General features: G+C 36.0%; 1 protein-coding gene across 1 annotated transcript in view; it reads right to left on the bottom strand.

The window, feature by feature from the left end:
* Positions 1-459: 459 nt before the first annotated feature.
* CDC73 (cell division cycle 73) overlaps positions 460-21,302 on the bottom strand; it is an 88,034-nt gene continuing 67,191 nt past the window's right edge. The window contains exons 13-17 of the mRNA XM_081039057.1: positions 21,006-21,093; positions 13,879-14,040; positions 11,206-11,306; positions 5,564-5,705; positions 460-4,686 (exon numbers count right to left, since the gene is read on the bottom strand). Coding sequence (XP_080895183.1) covers positions 4,650-4,686; positions 5,564-5,705; positions 11,206-11,306; positions 13,879-14,040; positions 21,006-21,093 — 530 coding nt within the window. The 3' untranslated portion in view covers positions 460-4,649. The remainder of the gene's footprint in view (positions 4,687-5,563; positions 5,706-11,205; positions 11,307-13,878; positions 14,041-21,005; positions 21,094-21,302) is intronic.

Here is a 21,302-nt window from a genome sequence, read left to right on the forward strand (position 1 = left end):
AGATTCTCCACACTGTTTAAGTGACAGACAGGGAGATTAACCGTCTCTCGCTCACTAGTTTGCACAGTGAACTTACACTGCATTCAGCTGGCCCCTGAACGACGCGAGTACGAACTGCACTGGTCCAAGTGGATTTTCTACAATCACAGCCCTTCATCTCCGCGGGTTCCACGGGTACCGCGGGTTCCGAATGCGCAGATTCAACCAACCCCCCGTGGAAAACTATTTTTGCTTTCTCAACCGGGGATTTTCCCCATAATCTCCACTCTGTTCAAGGGTCCAAAACAGAGAACTACTATGCTTGAAAAATCTTAGGAATCCTTTATATAAAGACTTTCATCATCCATATCCTACCCCACAGTAGTTTGTGTTCTGGGCTGACAGTCATTTTTGTTGTTTGGGAGGTTTGAGGGGCAAGGGTACGGGTAGGGATGGGAATTGTCCAAGACTCTTAATATTATGTGCTACAGAATGTTTTATTTATTTACAATTAAACCTGAAATGTAAAAGTCCACTGAAACGGAATCAGAATGAATAGAACATTTTATCAGGTCACACGGCCCAAATGTAAGCTCCATTTGAGAACGACTATTCTTGAGAAACAGTACAAATTGGTGGCTAAACAATCATTTATAGTGCTCCCACCATGTACAGGAACTGCATTCCATATTAAGCACTATAATCAAACTTGGAGGTTAAGTAGCTTTTAGTAAATTTTAAATGGATAAAAATGTAATTCAATGAAAAAAATTCTCAGACAGATCATTTAAATTTGACATAGAATCCCCACTTTTTAAATTTAGGTAATAAAATTAGTTTATTTCATTAGCTTTATTCACTTAAATGGCAGACATTTATAACTCCCAAGTACTTTATAAACACTACCTAAAATAATACATATAACCCCAAACAGATCAATAACCTGAAAGTATTACCTATTATGCATTTACTAAGTATAATTCTTTATACATCTATTATACATTTTCACTTTTTCCTTAGTTAATATCCCAACATATTAATATAGATACCATCTGGGGTCAACGTACATCCAAATGTGGTTAGGACATATGTGACATGGCATTTCAAAACTTCTAATCCAATTCTGAAGTCAAATTTGGTCATTTTTCCCTTTTTATTTCTGAAGTTAATATACTATGGTTAGAGACCAGTTGAATATCAATTCCGAGTGAATAAAAATTCTTTCAAGTAATATTAAGGCTAATGTAATTAAATTTTTAATTTTCTTTCATTTTAAGCAGCTTTTGTAACTTGAATTTTACCGTTGGTCACAAAGAATTTTATAAACTAAGTAGCTCAACAAGGAAGACTTAGATAACAGGTATCTGGCAAAACTGGCATTATTTCTGACCACATACGTATGTCCTATCAGTTTCTATTGTTGACACTGATAAAATGGAATTGTTGTATTATATAGTAAGAAATATAGCAACTAAATACCGCCACCCCATCCTCCAAAAAAGAACAATGTCATCGCTTTAATTTTGTTAGGAGTCACAAAAATTTTTATTTAGGAAAAATATTTCCTTCATTGTTTATTAGATAATGAATTGTATTTAAATGAATAATTTACTTTTACTTTTCTGTGTAGACCAATTAAAAAGTATGCTTCTTTCCTTTCATAAGCAAACTGTCTAATTCTGCATGGCAGATAAGAAATTAATACTTCCTTCTACCTTAAAAATTATGAAATTTTCCTCATGAATTAGTTATTTCTGTATGGATTGTTGTCATGCTGCTGTTAAAAAGAAGTCAGTAAAGGATATGGACACATGGGAAACAAATCATAAATTGTATTACTACTTTATAATGAAATATATTAAACATTGTTTAAATATTAAACAGCAAAATAGTCCTATATTAAATAAATAAAACTTGAAATTTGTCACGTGGAACTATAGACCGATACCACCAATAAAGGGGGTGGTCTAGTGCAAAGGGTGGCCACACAAAAAAAAAGGGAGGAAAAAACACAACATTTAATACTGGTATTGCCTTCAATAACAAATTAAACCAGTCATTCTCAATCCTTTCTGAACATAAAATTATCTGAAGAACTTTCAAAAAATACTGATGACCAGGTCTCATCCCAGACAAACTAAATCAGAATCAGGATTCAGGCAATGGTATTTTTATAAAGTCCCAAATGATTCTAATGTGCAGTCAGGGTTGAGAGCTACTGATTGAAACCTATAAGCTTCTTACTGTTACCTGACTCAGAAGAGTGTCCTATGAATAAAAAGATGGAGTTTTCTTTTACTGGTGGGACAAGACAAGGGGGTCTCCCGTTAATAGTAACTTAGGGGTAAGACAAGTTTATCAATGTGCACTTCATTTCGATTAAAATATCTGCATATGCCTATTAATTTCCTTTAACTCTGAATTTTCAAAATCCAAGACCATGTAGTCAAAGTACTCTGTAATAAATCAGTTAACATTGAAAATACATCATTCATTCGTTCATTCATGTATATAAATATTTACTGAATGCCTACTATGTGCAAGGCACTGTGACAGGTGCTACTGTAGGACTTGGAGTCATGAGAGAATGAATAGTGATTGCCTGAAAATCTGTTTTTAATTAATGGCTATAAAATTATTTGCATGGACCTAAGGGACTGAACTGCCATAAAAAAAAAAAGAGAGAGAATACATACAAAGGATCTGATCTGAAAATACATGGCACAGCATATTTGTACTTTTCCTAATGTTCCTTACAGCATTTCAAGAAGCCTTTGAAAATATATAAGGCAAATTCAAGATAGAAAAATAAACCCTGTTTAAAGTAAATGTTCCCAATTTTAACCACACTTTGTATCAAGTAAGTTTCATACATGACATAAGTATAAATACTAAAAATCTTTATAGAAAGGTAGTTCGTGTCCACTTGTAGTAGTCTTAACAAGTAATCTCACATTAAAATACTACAGATTCTAGTCCTTGACTATTTCATCACGGAGAAAGTTTATACAATACATAATTTATTTTGAAAACTGATTTATATACTGAGATATTCTAATGTGAACATAATTTGAGGTTTTTTTTTATTTTCAAGAGAGGATACAGAGAAGAAAGGAGGGGTCAGAATCTGTTCAAACCTTATAAATATCCTAAAATCTAATAACTTTAAATGCTGACTATCTTCTGAAAAACCTAGTGAATTCCATATGAATAAATACTTTTGTTTATTCCCCACCAATATGGACTTTTTGTTTAAAAATAAATAGTAAGTGCTTCTCATTTTTATGATAGCATTAAATTTCAAAATGAGGCTGGGAAATGTTAACATAGAAGAAGCTAAATGTTTACCAAAAAAAAAAAAAAAATACGTCAACCTAAGAGAAATCACTGCAGGGTAAAAATGGGGAAGAAATGACATAAGGTGAATGATCAGCAACAATCCTAATGGCAAAAACTCTTTAGGGCAGTGAAGGTTCCAAGTTGCTTTTAGGTAATAGAAGGTGAAATTAAGACTCAAGGACAACGCTCGTTCATTGTACCTCGGATGCAACACTTTGTCTAAAGTAGAGAAGTAGTAAAATATTTTACTAAGTTAAAATATAGGTTTTATATTTCATACGATATTGAATATGCACATAAAAATACCAGTGTTTTTATCTTGTTTCTGTTCAGAGAATTAAGCAAATGTGTTCTTTGGTGCCTGGGAGAGTTTAGCAATACTTAAGAGATAATGGAAGATAAGGACTCCCATCAACAAACCTAGAAACAGAAGACTCCAAACCCCATACCTGTGAGCTAAGAATGAAAGGTGGACTTAGGACAAAAGGTAAGGAAGCTCAAGTTACCCTGCGGGAGGACTAATACATTTCCTTCCCACACATCACACTCTAGCTCCCAAAATAAAAAGTACTATACCCTATTCGTTTTTTAATCTGAGTTTTGAGATTTTTCAAGTGGAAAGATATCACAGATAGAAATATATCATTCTAAGTTTTAAAATCACCAAAGTCAGTGAGAAGAATGTACATTCATTAAATGTATTCAATATAAGTAAAGAAGTCTTGAAAAGGCTGAACGGTTCAACCAAAGCTGAAGAATTGTTCTTGATTTTTCATTATTCCTTTTTAAATAAAAAGTATAGATATAGTATATTAATACATACAGACTGACATTTTGATTCATTCAAAATAGTCACATCCCTTTGCTTGGTTTTGCAAGTTCCAGAAACCAAAAATTTAATACCATTCATAACACAGTATTTTCAATAAAGGAATTATAGAGCAATGAAAAATCAGAAGCAAGATGGCTTAGAGAGCCTTATGACCTCTAAATATACACACATTTATAACCTGTATTTATTTTCTAAAGAAACAAATTTTAAGTAATGCTAGTTTAACCAATGGAGAAAAAACTTCTATCAAAATATACAATTTCCATTACAGACTAGAAGGCAAGTATTAAAAAAATAGTTGTAAGCCAAAAAGTTTGCTTATATGAATGACAGGCATCATCGCTTTGAAGCATAAAGCATCAAATGAGGTCTTCTGATCGATCTGTGACCTTCTTCATCTGTGTTTGATAAATTCATAAAGCTTGACTCTCAGTCTTTAGATCAAGGCATATCCATGCTTCTTAATCCAGATTTCCAGAAGAAGAGGAAACCAAGTAACTTAGAATCTCAAGTGGGATTTATGTTTTACCATGTACCTGAAAAATAGTATTATAATAGGTTATAATGATTATACAAATTTTAGATACTACATGTAAAAATAAGTGGACTTTTTTAAACTTAAAATCAACAGTGAAACAATGTTTTGTTTTCTAAAAAACTGGAAACCTGCTACTGTAACCTTTGGGAATATAAGGTCTTCTAAAGTAAGTTACAAGAAACATTCCACTTACTAAATTCTATAATCTAAGAGCTTCTTGCTAGAATAATAAATGTTTCTCTTTAATACGTTATCAATTAGAATCACTGGTCATAATCACCTCTGACTTTGAGGAAACCCGTAACATTCAGTAAGGGACTTAGACCAAGGAAGTTACACATCTTAGAGGGCGCCTCACGAGAAGACCAGATTCAGTGGGATTTACTGTGATCATGTGCTGCTCTGAATGTTTCCAATTACAAAACTGATGTTGTTTTAAGGACTGCAAGAACTCTATACTAGGAATTAAAATAAATTCCAAAACTCAGTTCCTTTCATCAGCTACCCGCAACTCAAATCCAGAGTCAGAGAGCTTTTTGTGCTGACCGAAAACACCGGACTCCCTGGGTCCAAGCCCGCAGGTGGGGAGAACACAAGGTTCTGAGAGCTCGCACAGGCTTTGACAGCAGGTCAGAATCAGAACTGAAATGCACATCTTCTGACTCAGAGTTTAGGGTGTTTCCTATCAAGAAACCCTTTCTCCATCTGTTTCTAAAATCAACAGAACACAGATAGTTGGTAAATTATCGACTGTAAATCAGCATCAAATTAGAAAACGTTCAAAAAAGGAAACTAGGGAATATGGTTCACCAGTTTGGGGAACTTAAACCTAACTGAAAAAAGCAGAAGTGCATGCGTCTGAGCACCAGCATTACCTGTCCAGCGTCTCCCAGAACCGTAAGAAAACCGGTCTATCCAGGTGGCGTTTGTGATAGCTGAGTTCTAACACTGTCACATCCCATTTCTGAACATTTGGATCTAGACGAACTTCATCATATTTGAGATGGAAGGCTTTAACTACATGGGGATGGAGGGGAAGGGAAAGATAATATTTTTTATTCAAACTGCAGTCAAAATTTTTTTTAAAAATTCTAAAAAAATAAATACCCAATACAGACATTAGCTAAATTTTTTTTTTTAATTTTTTTTTCTTCCACCAACTAAAGCTATATTATAACCAAAGTGATCTCTGAAATAGATGCTAGAACCTGCGGCATCCTCAAAAACATTTAATTTAACAAACATTTATGGAGGGTTGATACATGCCAGCTACTGGGGACTGACCTGAGGAATAAGGTAGGATAAAATGCACACGGTCTGGTGAAAAAGAGTAATAAGGAAAAGACTACTCAAATACAGTATGATAAAGGTTCCTTACCCAGACCATGGAATTCCAAAAGGGCTTGCATAGGCAGTGAGGTCTAATCTAAGACCTAAAAGTGGAGTAAGAATTAGGCTAACACAGAACAAAAGTGACCCAGTTAGTCAGAAGAGCACAAAGAGAAAATGGTTTAGTGTAGGAACTAACAAAATTAAATGGAACTACACTGTGCAAAGTAATGGAGGGGCTGCCTAAGAGGTAAGACCACAGACATCCGAGCAACATTGGCTTTAGGCCATATGAAGAAGTCTGCACTTTTATCTGAGAGACATGGAGAATCACTTCAACGTGTTCAGCAGAGATAACTGATAGAATTTAGGAATCTAGGGAAGAAAGAGATAGATTTGATCAACTGGGAAGATATATGTATGGCAAGAAAACCATTCAAGAGATAATTAGGGAGTGAAAACTAATGGGCCTTGGAAAGAAATGATGAAAAGGAAAAAGAAAAAATTGGCCCTTCTCTCGAGAAGTTCGTAGACAACTAAACTCTATAAAAAGTGAGTCCAGCAAAGCTCTAGGAGAAAGGTCTCAGGCAGAGGTGATAGCTGGTACAGAGGCCGAGATGGAAGCGAGCTGGGAGTGCCCTCCCAACAAGCCTAACTTCTCTTGTGGGCGATGTCCCACACGTAGAACCTTACGGCTATGGCAAAAAAAACCCTGAATTTCATTCCAAATGGAACAATAAGCCACCAGAAAATGTAAAGCACAACTACATAACTCTAGGTGCTGGGTAAATACAAGACTCCAGGGCAAAACTTCCCCAAGTCCTGTGTGTGGTGCAAACAGTTAGGAGGTGGGCCTTTTAGACCTCCTCTCTCCCTGACCATCCCAGCTGGCTTATTATTGTATTTGCAATCAGTTCACCTTCCATGGAACTTTTGTTTTATATGTGCACGTGTAAGGTGTGTGGCTTTTCTGCCCATTTTTCACTTTTTCCCCTAAGATACAAACTATGACAGCTACTGTTGCCATTATCATCAAGTATTAAGGTTTTCAAAGAAGAAATGATTAATTCTGTTCATTTTTTGATAGCCACCTTATGAACAAGTTACCTTGTTCCACTATTGCCTGCTGGCTTATTTTTGATGTTAAAAATAAATCAAGTCTAATTCTTGATAGAAATCCAAAATGAATCAATTGTGCCCACCAAAAAACAAAACAAAACAAAAAAAAAACACAACAAAGCAAAGCAAAATACTCATAAACATTATTTCTAAATGATTTCCTTTTTAAAGTACAGGTCCCCTCATCAGACACATTACTCATTTTGAAATGAATTCAATTTAATTAATTTAAGCCAATTTATCAAAAGGGGTTAATGTTATAGTTTGAGAGAAGACCCATTTTCAAAATATTTATAAAAATATTTTTCAATTTTTTAAACTTTCAAATTAAATACATTAACATTTCAACACCTCCTATTCTGCTTACATTTCACACTTCTAATTTCCTCAAGATGACTGCTTTAAATCATTCTTAAAAATACGTTATTAGTTATATTTTTAAAAATGATTTATCTAAAGCCACAAAGGCATGCAGTTCCCCTTAACAATTTCAGTAAATTTAGTTTATACAGTATTTTTCCAACACAATAGAGAACAATTTAAATTAAAAAGGGAATATCAGAATCCAAAAAGTTTAACTCACAAATGAAGAAACATAAGGTTTCTCTCATCATATAAAACATTTCATCATTTAACATGGAGCAATGGTGACAAGCAAACCACGACATCACCCTAAAAGACCTTTCTTATTCAGAAAAAGACTTCAAGGTTTTAAGCCTCAGCAAAAAGTAAAAGAAACAAAGTTCAGTTATAAGAAGCCAGTTATCTGGTGGCACAATGAATACGAAAGCAAAATACTTCACACAGCTCAGAACTGTTCATTTTCTGCAAACTGCATGAATCTTGTCAACAATTTTTTTGTGGGAACAAAGAAGCAAAAAAATTAAAACGGTGCTCTTGAATAATATTTAGTAGATACAATGATGGCATGTCAAATGATAAAGGAACAACGTAATGTAAGGATATTATTAAATGAAATTTTCTCAATGATAACTAGCAAAACTTTGAAGAAATCATCATTTAAAAATCTTGATCACCAATGTATGTAGCCTTCTCAAGCATAAAAAATAATATTTTATAAAAGCTGTATCTAGTCATAAGCTCAAATTTCTCATAATTTTGAAAATACTTTATTTGGCAATTTTATACAACTCAATATTTAATATCTTCTCTAAAGTTTTGTATTTTATTACGCAATAGAAAGAAAAGATAACTTTTTACCAAGGCCCACAGAGATGCTCCAAACTCCCTCCGTTTTCTCCCCGTGTGCTACACAGATACTACTGTTCTCAGTGTGTGTTATGGGAGAAAGGTTGGGAAGCTAGAAGAGGCAAGAGCGACGTCAGCAAGGAGACCAATGAAAAGCAAAGAGATAATATAGTCCTGAACTTCTGGCTGAGGTAAATTACTACAAAAAACTAACTGAGGAAAAGAAACAGTTTGGGGATGAGGGAGAATATGAGACAATCAATTTCACGGGGAAGAGGGTGAGCGTGGTGCACCGATAGGGACATCAGAGGCCTTACTTGGGAAGCATGACACGCGCAGGCCCAGGGTATTGGCTAGAGACGTGACTTTTCAAACAAGAGGGCACAGATGGTAACTGAAAACTATCAGATCTTCTTCAGAGGGTATTTCTAATTAAAGGAGAAGAGAAACGGCAACAGAAAAACGTTGCTGAAAGCCAGAGGAAAAGTAGCAAGGAAGTCTCAGAAAGCATAACAAACCACAGAGAAGAACATTTTTTAAAGGAGGAAATGGGTCAAAAGAGTCAAAATCTGATAAAGAGGTCAGAAATATCCTGTATTTGGGTCACTGGTGAGCTTGGTGGGAAGAGTTTAGTGGAAAGAAGACAGACAGACTACAGTGGACTAAGAATTAGGAGAGAGTGAGCAGAGACAATTCTTTCAAAAGCTGATCTGTAAAAGGAAAAGGAGAAGGCGATAGGAGGCAGGGTGAGGTCAAGAGAAAGGGTTTGTTTTATCTGTTTGAAGATGGAAGGGGAAGAGTACTTTCATCTTAAATGCTAACAGAGGGGCGGTGGGGGAAAAACGAAAAACAAAAAATGAAATAAATAAGTAAATGCTGACCCAAAGGAATCAATAAAGAAGGAAGGCTGAAGAAGAAGAAAATAATCCATGGAAGAAAATCATTACTAATAACTTTTTTTTTTAAAGCCTCTAAGTTCTTATCGAAATTTCAGAAAAAAGAAATTTCAGAAGACTTAACAATCTGAACAAAATAGCAATTAAAGCGTCGTTTATAATTAATTCAATTTAGACAGCATTTACATCTTCAAGACATTCTTATCATTTTTTATTACAATACTACCAACAAGGCAAGCAAGCCGGCAGAATACAACATTCGTGTTCAGTGACTGTATTTTCATTAAAATTCCCATTCTCTCTGCATCTTTAACTTTCTACTTATCAACTCTGTGCATCACTCAAGTTTCAGAAATAACATATTAGCATTATGAAAACTTTTTAAAAAATGAATGAAGGTAGGACAAGAAAGATTACATCTTTCAAGCGGCAGTTTCTAGCCTGGAAGAATAGTGGTACCACTAACAAAAACGGAAGTTGCTAAAAATCAGCTGGATTTCACAGTAGTACAATCTACGTTTATAATAACTAAAGTTGTCATTTGTAATAAACATATTTGTTTCATGAGAATACTTTTTATAAAGCGGTTCCACTAATGTTACTAACTTAACTGGGTACTCGAATGAAATAATAATTGAACTACCCCTACCAGCAAAAAAAGCAGGTTAAATTCCTCTGCTTTTTATTGACCAGAATCTGGTGGAGAAAGGCTATAACCACATGAAATCCACTCCTTTAACGGGTTATCTACCGAATGCTTCCCCTGTGCCACACACTTTTCTGTGCTGATGAGACAAGAGCGAAGGTAAACCTCCTCCTACCATGGAACTTGTAGAGAGACGACGATAATACAAAAATAAGAAAATATCAAGAAGTGCTATCATAGAAATAAAACAGCGTAGAGAGTAACTAAGAGGAGGGAATGCCTATTTCCATGACAGTCAGAGAAGGATTCTCTAAAGAGAAGAATACTTGAGCTGAGACCTGAACGAAAAGAAGCCAGTCATGCTACAACCACTCCAGACAAAGGGAACAGCTGGCAAAAGCGACACTAAGTTACAGCTACACATCACTGTTCATCAAAAGTCAACACCCTGACAACAATTCTAATAAAAATGTATGGGCATGCAACAATACTAACGATTTTAAAGCAACCTAAAAAAGTAATTATTCATGTTCGGGGATAGGCAATAATTCAGTTAGATATTAAGTTCATAGAAAACATTAACGGTCACAAAAAGGCTTAAAAATATTTCACAGGTGCTTAAAAATAACATTATACAGAGGGTGCCAAAAAAATATATACACATTTTAAGAAAGGAAAAAACGATTAAAATTGTAATACTCAATATATACTGATAACAGAAGATAAATACACGTCACGTTTGGCTTCTGCAATTACAAGAGGTGCTCAAAGTGGGTACCATCAGCGTAATTTTAATATAGTTTTTCTCCTCCCCGCACTTCTTCCGCCTCCCAACCCCCCACACCGGTTCAAGCCATTGTTTCTCAGTCTAGTTGTGTAGGCCACAGCTCCCTGGCCCATGCTGGTATTAGGAGCCTTGCGCTCCCACCGGCTGAGCCAGTCGGTCGCCGGTGACCTGTTGGCCGGTCGCCTGTCAGCCGCTCTTAGCAGCTCATGGCAGCTCTCACCGGCTGCCGGCCACTCACGGCCACCCAGCTCCAGGGAGAGCCGTTGTTCACAATCTTAGCTGTAGAGGGCGCAGCTCACTGGCCCATGTGGGAATCCAGCACGGTGCTCCAACCACCTGAGCCACCAGACCAGCCCGTTTTTTCCTTTCTTAAATGTGTATACATGTTTTTTGGCACCGTCTGTATATGTTACTTCATAGGAACCCTCTGATATACACATCATATATGCAGAGACATAGAATGCTCTCTTAAATAAAGTCAGAGTACTTCCGTATTAGGCAAGCAGTAAAAAGTAATAAAGAAAATCTTACTTTTAGCAAATATGTCAACTGGTGACCCATCAGGCAAAAGCCATGGCCAACCTTTGAACTGCCACGCGGGACCTTGCACAAAAACCGCTACAACCCGGTCCCTATAAACAGAAAAGGGGGAGGGGGAGAGTGGAGAGAGAAAATACACAAACATGAGTTTCGGTTATTGTAAATCCTGAAGAAAAGTCTCGTAATTAGTCTTGCAATATAGTCTCCTGTCAACAGTTCTAGGAAGCAAAGCAAGCCCATCACCGTAACTTCTCATCACGACGTTTCCATCAGATTACAACAACACTTGCTACACTCCCCATGTGGCTGTATTTTGTGCCTGAGTCTTTTTAAGCACAAGCGCAATCCTTCTATGGGATCTCTTTTTAGCCTTTTATCTCTGCCCTTTTATTAACTACAGTGAGGGCCCACTTCTGCAATGCAATAGGGAACAGTAGTCGATCTATTAATTGAAAAAGTTGGTTTCAAAATTCAAACACATCCTAAATATTTTACCTTAATTAAAAACATTATAAATTATAGTAATTCACCAAACCATTTTATGAAGCTCTAAGGCCTTATTTTGAGTTCGGATTATTTGGAAAGTAATCTGAATACAGAAACCATCTAGACTTTTTGAAGTTTTTCAACTGTTTAAGTTTTCAATTTTTCACTCACCCTACATGCTGTAAGTATTGCTTAAAGCAGTTTCTTTTTCCAACCATTTAACTTTGTTTTCCTAAAAAGAACAAATCTTTCTAGGCCCTCACATTTCACTGGTTTACAAAGTATTTAGTTAAATTGAGAAATCGCAGTAAGTACAACCACCATAAACAGTCTGCAAGTAAAAAGGTGGGAACAAAACCCAACATCAACAACAGTTAATGTCAGTGAGATGGACTCCAGCATTTACGATGTGCCCAAGTTGGGCTAAGCACCTTACAACGTGACTCATGTGCACACATTTAATCTTCAAAAGAATCCAGGGAGGCGAGTACTATCATTATCCCAATTTTACAGATGAGGAACCAGAAGTGCATGAGCATGCTAGAGAAAAGAGGGAGGGAGGAGGAGAGAGAGAGGAGAGAGAGTAAGGAGGAGAGAGAAAGGGGGCGTGGGAGAGAAAGGGAAATAAGTGACTGATCGTGTACACTGGTGGTGCTACTGTCCCGTGTGGGGGCTGATGAACCGTGAGAACAGCCACTCCACTCAAAACCATGGCAGCAGTTCTGACCTTCCAACTCCCTGAGAGGGTCCTAGCCATGCCAGGGAGTCCACGGACAACCAGTACATTAGATGAAGAAGACTATACATCCAACAAAACATTAAACCAGGGTTGCCTTCTACTCAAATAAAAAAGACCTACAGCAATAATCGGTTAATAATCGGTTACCATGACAAACCACAGCTTAAAATTTTTAACCTGTTCAAAAACCTGTTCTAAGGCTAAAATTAAATCTTAAATAGAAGATTTTTTCCTTTCAAGGGGTATATGCTTCATCCCGCCAAAACCGTCCTTGGGAATGGAGCACACTATTAAACGGCTTCTTAATTTTATGGTGTAGCTTGTATCATATTAAAAGCTCAAGGTGCCTGCCTGCCAAGAAAAGGGAATTTGCTGGAGAGACGTCACCTGGATCCTTCCAGGTCTCAATGGGTTAGCTGGGGAGCAGCAAAATATAAATATGACTCCCGGTGAATTGATGAAGGGACAATTAACACAGAAGAAAAGAAGAAAGGGAAAATATCCCTAGGTTATGACACCAATGGCTAGGGACCTAGTAAATATACACAAGCCATGTTTTGTGTACAGTGATGGCAGCTGTACATACTGTCTGCATTATCATTTTCTGCCAATAGCTCCAAACATATATAATGCAAATGGTACAACGCTCCTCCTTCCTACAAGTTTTAAACCTGACATCTGAGATTCTCATCTTATTCACTTCATGTAGTACTCAATGTATCTTGGTTAGGTATCAGGGTAGAATTACAATACAAGAACCCTTTATTCTTTAGTGAATTAACATACCAATATCGTCAACGGCTTGACTGCCTAATGTCTGAAGACTAGTGAGTGCTGCAAAGGGAAATGCCATCTCATGCGTCAATGTGTGGCATTCTCTGTATCAGAGATGTGCTCAGACTGTGTTTTTATTCCAGCTTACACCAATGAAACAATTTAAGTTAATTCATGTATATGAATTTTATATATATATAAGTATTTTATATTATAAAAAGCTTAATATTTTATTAAAGGACATTTTAATGCAATAACAGCCCTAAAACATGGTGATTATGTTCTTTTTATTAAATTATTCCCTTACAATAAAAGTAACAATGCCTTCACTGACCGTTTCTTACCAGAAAATTTGAATTGTCCAAATCAAAACGCTAAATAAACTATAAACCCTCAAAACATTCGTCTATTTGAAAGTTTTCCTCTAAAAGCTGATCCAGAACAAATGAAAACAATTTTTACTAAGGTTTCTAGAAGTTAGTGTTTCTTCTTGTAAGTAAAATAAAGTTTAGCTATTCAAAATATAAATTTATTTATGTATTACTAGTCTGTATTATTGATGACCAAATTAGACAGTAACACAGGTTTCAAAGATAGGTTCTCTTTATAACTCCTGATAAAATATGATATGTGTTCATTAAACCAACAATTACAGATTATCTTACCAGTCTTGAGGCATAAGTTTAAGGGGCTGGTCTACTACTCTGTAAGGAACTGTGACGCTAATTGCAGTGCCCCCTGGTTGCATCTGGTCTTTTCTTCTCTGTATTAGAGTTTCATTTTCTCGTTGGCAGCCTTGCTTCTTCTTTTCATCTGATGGGACAAATCTTTGAAAAAACAGAGATGAGAAAACGTCAAATGATTCAATGTGATGCAAACAGTAAAATACATTATATTTTGAAATTATGTTTTTAAATACTGAGAGTTTTTATAAACATTTTTTTTTAAAATAAACCTGTTTTGCATGTACAGGTCATAATGCTTCAAGAGTATGGGTCTTCCCTTGCATGTCCAACAGAACACAAGCTCACTTGGGCCATAAGTATGTGTGCATGTCTCACACAGACACACACAATTTATACACATCTAGTACTTAGCATTCTCCAAGGTTACATAAAAGACCACACTAATCCTTGACTTCTCAAATGCTATTAGAGGGAAATTTTATTATAAATCAAAAGGCAACTTGAAATAAAGACGTGGCTGGCTAGGCTTCTTCTAGATAGGGGATTTAGACTATCCAGGAACTTCACAACACACCTCTTTTCACATTTTATGCCTCAGCAAAATTAGAAAAATGCCATCAAATTTCAGGGTTGCTTTGCAATTTCTAACGTAAGGAAATTCAATTGGTGTATGCCAACTGTCTGATTCAGTAAATACTGCTAATAATTTAGTCAACTGCCAAACCTATGTGGCTCAATTCTCTGCCGTACCATCAAAAAATATTCTCAAAAATAATTCAGCAATCTGCAGAGCTGTTAACCAGGTCTAGATTTGTTAGTGTTCACAAAGTATTCTTTTTAATATACATACCCCTAAATACAGTCTATTAGCTATTTTATTAGCTATAGTCTGGGCCCTCCAATTAAATGGGGGCAATGCAATCACTGTGTTGAGTAGCGTTCTGCTTCTAAAATTTAGGAGAGATAAAAGGGGAAGGGGATGTATGAGAGACTGCACTTGGTAGAATCCTTTGAAAATTTTCAGTACCATATGCTGGATTCATGACACAGTGATATTAACTCTGCAGTCATGAAAGTTGTTAGGATACGGTGACTATGATGAGACTGAACTTCACTTTTGAGCTGAATGCATTCACGTCCATATCACATCTAATAGAAAAGACTGTCGTGTCATTTAGAAAGTTCTCACAGATAATCACTTTACTCCCTATGGATTCGTTTACGAACTAGAAAAGATGGGTGTGAGGTCATTCCTCCAAGGGGGTATGCACGCACATGCCTCCCAAATACCACACACATGCCCCACTGCTTCATGCCAGTGTAAGTCTGCATACACAAGGCTACTGCCTCAAAATTTACATACAGTGACGTCCAGAAGGGTATCTTTTCGTGAATGTATACTCAGTGTAAGCAGCACGCCAATCAAAACAAAACATCTGCATCAAACCAGAAACGCACCTAGGGAATTTTTCAGTAAATCTTCATCCTCCCTCCCCCCATAGGCAGCCGCTATTCTGCAATCCCTCACCCAAGACTAGCTTTGCCTGTTCTAGAAATGCACACATCTGGAATTGTACAGATGCACTCTTTTAGATGCCTGACTTCTTTCACCCAGGTGAACATTTCCAGCGGTCATCCATGTTGTAGGCATATAGTGGTTCATTCTTCTTGACTGCTGAGTAGAATTCTAGTGTATGAATATGTCACATCTGTTTATACATTCTCCTGTGGTGGACACTTGGGTAGTTCCAAAATTGGGGTTATTACAAATAAAGCTACTATAAACATTCTTGTGTAACTCTTTTTGTGACATATGCTTTCATTTCTTATATAAACACCTATGCGTGGAACTGTTGGATCACAGGGTATGTTTAACTGTAAGAAATTGTTGGGAAGTTTTCCAAAGTAGGACAAGGTTTAAAGAGCATCTTAAAGGCATCTCTGAGCTAGCTAGTAAGAAGGAAAGATTCTTGGGCCACGGACTAAGTGGAGCTGGGAACCCAAAGAAGTCAGAATAACAGTGCACACTTCTACCCATGGAGGGCATTGGCAAACTAATTAAACTTGGGCTTTGGTTTTTACAGTATTTCACAAGGCTATTGGAATAGGAAACAAAGCCACAATTCTGCTCCAGGTAGGGAATCTAACAGGAGTTCCTTCTTTCATAAAGCTAAAACTCTCCAGAAATAAGTTCAATGTAATGGCAAACTAGGAATAAACCCACTGCCCACTTCTTCCCTGCCCCTCACCCCCAATCCTAACTAACACCATGGCAACTGCAAGGAAAATCAAAGCTCAGAAATGTAAACTGGACCTCACTGAGACTTGAAGCAAGAATTAACAACCCTGACCACCGTGACTGGTTCAGGATAAACACAAGACAGGCCAGAGACATAATCCTGGGGTTTCTGCTAGAATTACTGGGAAACAGGCACTATCTTCATACAGTGATTGCTAACCTGGACGTTCTGGTCATCGTCTTTATGGATGATTACGGAGATGGAGACAACAGCCCCTGAGTCCATCATTTTAGTACTGGGTCCGGCTGTGTCGAAAGCCAGAACTTTTAGGTCATATTGAGACAATAAATTATTTTTTATAAAGGTACTTTCAGTTGGTTTTTATCACTTAAAAGTATTCTGACAAATACAACCAGAACTGCACAACTGATATGGTGGGTTGTATGTGATTTGGATAAGTATTTTGATGTCCACTGACTCACCCAATATTGGCAAATTTCTGTATTCCACTTTATACTCCATAGTGTGAAGGGGTGTGTGGGCACAATTAAAGTCATTACTGTTTCAACACATGTAGTTCTACTGAAATACTTTTACTAGTACTGTCAAAGAATAAAATACAAATGAAATGACAGAGCTAGATATGTTCCGGACTTTTAATTTTGTTATTTTGAAAACTGAACAAGTTTATGGATGTTTCCCATGTTAAAAATATAAATTAAAACAAAATTGAAATAAAAAAATATTATCTGGATGTGGAATAATATCTTTAGTGCAATGAAAAAATAATAAGCAGCTTCTATATTGTTTCCCAAGTGGCTGAGTGTCTGCAGTGCATTGGGAGCATGAGCGACCCGCAGCACCATTGTGAACCCCCGGAACTGTTCTGCCCGCTTCTTCCCCAGGCCCCACGCAGTGTCCTTACACGCTTGTGCTCTGAAAGCTGCCTGACTGAATCAAGGGGCCCTCTTTGCAATGCTGCCCACGAGGCTACTACCATCATGGCCAGACTCACAAGTGCCATCCAATCAGTTTATTTTCAATAAACTTACAGTCCCACTAAAACATCTCTCTAGATCATGTTTCATGAATGCAAAATGTGTTTTTGAATACTGCCATAATGTAACCTCAATTTTGTTTTTCAGGATGTTAAAGGTTACGGTGGGGTTTGTTTTTGTTCTGTTTCATTCACTTACTGAAGGGCTAGAAAATGGAAGAATCCCCAGTTTCACGTGAAACCAAGTAGACGCCATGCTACCAGGCATATGGGTCCCAGCCAGTGCTCTCATTGTGAGGAGGAGGTTTCAATTATGCATTAATTACACAGCAAGGCCTCCAGCTGACTCAAACTGTAGGGGATGTGTCAGCTGCAATGAGGTGTTAAACAATGAAGGGAGTGTTTTCAACTTAGAAGAAAAATGAGGTATGGTGGGTCCTAAGAATGTGGTCTGTAGTAAGGCTAAGGAAAAAGACACTGAAATGTACTTTGTGATTTATTTGCATATTTGCTATCTTCTGCTATAAAACAATATTTTAAATTTGTAATACATTCGGATGAGCACTGAAAAGGTTCCAATGGAATAAAAAAATTAAAGACAGGATTTCTTTTTTAACGTTTCAAAAACTTACTGTGAATTTTCTGCCACCATTCAGACATATTTATGAAACACATAGTTGTCAATTACTAAAAAAAATGAGAACTGAAAATATCAAATTCACAGATCATAAAGACCCAAGAGCGACAAAAGACCACAAAGATCACCTGATCCACATACAGTAAGTGCAAAAAACCCAATACCAAGTACAGTCACAGGTACAGATATGACTACCATATAGCAAAAAAGGGAATTGGAAATTAGAGATAAACGCACTAAATGAATTCACAGCTTGCACAAACACACACAAAAACAAATTTTGAATTTCAGGTATACACGAGTACTACTCTCCAATTTTCTCTATGTGTTCCCCTCTCCCTTTCCTTTTCCTTCCCAAACATTGACTTAATACCTATTACTTGGCAAACGATGGGAATACAAGTAACAGTAGAATAACAAGTCCTTTTCCTTGAGGAATTCACAATTTAGTTGTAAAGTTTGCTGGACTGCAAGACACAGACAGAGCCATCACAAAACAAAAACCAAAAAATGCATGCATGTCATATTTCACAGATTATAAATGATAAAAAAATCTACTTATATATATTGATTAGAAGATGAAAAGGAGATACATAAATACTCATGCAAAAGCACAGCATTTTAAAAAAGTTAATAAAAACTATTTACGTGTGGGTCTGACAGTCTCAGCTGTAGTAGCATCAAATCTATTTCAGAAAGTGGGCCAAATGATTCCATTCCTTTTCACCCCCAACTGTAGGTCAATTGAGGAACTGAGCCAGTAATCCACAACACTAAACTTCACTAAAAAAGCCTAATAAAATCTAAAACCATAAAACAAATATTTCTTCTCTCCATACTCAATGGAAAGAGCTTTATTGAAAATGTCATTCAAAGGTACTGAAAAATAATAATAATAAAACACGGATAAACTTGTATGTACCAGGTTACATAAATTTGTATACAGCTATTTAAGTCACAGGTACTTTTTAAAATTCAGTTCTACATTTGGTAAAACCTAAAATCAGGAAGTACTGCAACTTATTTTGTTTCTCATTTTTAATTAGTCATAAGTTATTTAGAAGCAGTATGAATTCCTTTTTGGAGGTGAGGGTTTTGGGGTTGTTTTATTCCTTCTTCAAGAACTGTCATTGGGATTTTACTAAGGTAGATCATTCACTCACATTCTTCTTTTAGATACTAATTATGTTATTGAGTGAACGCATTTTCCTAGTTACCACTAAATATATTTAACAAGAATTTTTACTGTCAGACAATTCAAATTATAAAATGTTATTCTAACAGTGAATGAAGAGTTTTTGTTCTTGAGTTATATCCCATGACTATCAGGTCCAGAATAAAACCTCATTTCTTAACCTGAATGTTTAAGAATCTCCACTGTCCCAAGGTTAAAACAACTAAACTGGTCACTGGAAGATCCTGACCTGCAACTAACGAAATTCCAGTCGCCTTTATGGTTACCTCTCAGCTGAGTGTAAGAATGGGTCAAGCTAAATGCATTCTATATTCCTTTTAGATCTCAAATTCTAGAAAATAATGAATTTCAAGTATTTCTTTAGATAACAAAAAAAATCACTGTGGTTCTGTATGTTCTCACTAATACCACAAAATTTGTCAGAAATGTAGGTAAAGTTTTTATTGGCTAATATATTACAGTGGAGGTCTAATTTGATTTTGAACCAAGCTTCTGGATAGGATTTCAGTTTATAGCGTGTGAAAGGAAATTATGTTTTCGTCATACTTTGAACAATGCACATTAAAATTGGGAAGACTGGGTTTTACACTAAATGCTGGAACATGTTCTATTTCTCATCAATTGCTATTAGTTCCTCCTAATACACTATCACCACTATCCTGGGCATTCCTAGAAGGCGGGACTTGTGTATTTAGCACTGTGCTTTTTAGTTATGGCTCAGTAGACACAGCAATCTCCCTAACTGGGAGTTATGACTAAGTCCATCTGTATTTCTCATAACAGACAAAACAGCATGATTTACAACGTAAAAATTAAAACTCACTTCTAATGGAGGGTGTATTCCAAACCAAAACAAACTTTTTATAGCTAAATAGGCAAACATTTTATTAAATATATTTTTTAAAATTTCTCCTCAGATATGACTCAATCAAGAAATGTGAATTAAAAATTTGCTGGCATCTTAACAGATTAACATACATTTAGCAAACTGAGTTACTACTAAGATAGATTGAATATACCTAATAAGCTTTATTAATTTATCATATTAATCTAATATAAATTAAAATGCTGTTGGAAAATATGTAAACTACTTAAATTTTAAGTCTAACTCTAAGGTTGGTTTGGTAGGGGAGAGATTTATTTTGTGCCCATTGCCCTGATGCACATTCATTAGAATAAATTGAATACAACTGCAACTATACTAATTTTAAACAGGAAATTCGGAAAGAGACATTAAAAATTTCAGGTACAAAATTCCAGTTATAAAATGAAAACGTAGAACTATCCAGTTATAAAATAAGTCAGTCACAGTCATAAGGATGTAATCATGTACACCATGGTCAGTAATAGCATACTGCATATTGGAAAGTGGCTAGAAGAGTGGATCTTTAAAGTTCTGTTCACAAGAAAAAGAACTGTGTGTGGTGGTGGGTGTTCACTAGTCTTACTTTGCCATCACTTTGCAGTATATCCAAATACCGAATCATTTCATTGTACACCTCAAACGAACACAATGTCATGTCAATTATACTTCAATTTTTAAAACTCAAAAAGAAGTTAAGCATCTGGAAAATTTAACATGGAATATAGGGTTCATTTCCACTTTAACTGATTTTCTTTAATGTATAGGTTAAAAACCCATGGTTCTACCCTCCACCCCCTAGGGAACTTGTTATCTAATACCCAGAAGTTCGTATCACTTCTTCCATTCTGAGGGTGAAAGAGGGAGAGAACCTGAATTTGTTTTGGAACCTCCTCAAGCTCTTGGGGGGGGGAATCAACAAAATAATTCATATTAAAAATGAATACAATAGTATCCTTTTCATTATGACTTTAGCCAAAAGTCTGTGTAATTTTCCCTAAAAAACCCAGACATTAAAAATATATACTGTACTTTGAAAATTATATTTCAGACTATCTATAAAGCTTATAGCACAGAAACACAAATTTTGATTTTCGCTAGATAAGGAGCACAGATCATAACTGTCAACCCTCTCTCTCTGTGCCCTGAAAAGAACAGGTTAACAAATGACTCACTTCAGGTCCTGTAGAAGGTCCTTGGCATTAAGCATGGTTATTAACGAGGTGGTAGCTGCAGGAATGATGATAATGGGTGTTCGAGATCCTGCATAGACGAAATTTAAAGGTAGCAAATCTGTTATTACCAGAAGGAATTGTAGTTACTCTCCCAATTAAAAGTTAAAAGTTTGTAAATTTGTAATTATAACTCTGTGAGCCAAAAACTATTTTAAGTCAGCAGTGATATTCAAAATGCTTAATCATCAGCAGGGCCCAGGCACTCACGTATCAGAACAGATAACACGCACACACGTT

Source organism: Rhinolophus hipposideros (genome assembly GCF_964194185.1).
Source record: "Rhinolophus hipposideros genome assembly, chromosome: 26".
NCBI lineage: Eukaryota > Metazoa > Chordata > Mammalia > Chiroptera > Rhinolophidae > Rhinolophus > Rhinolophus hipposideros.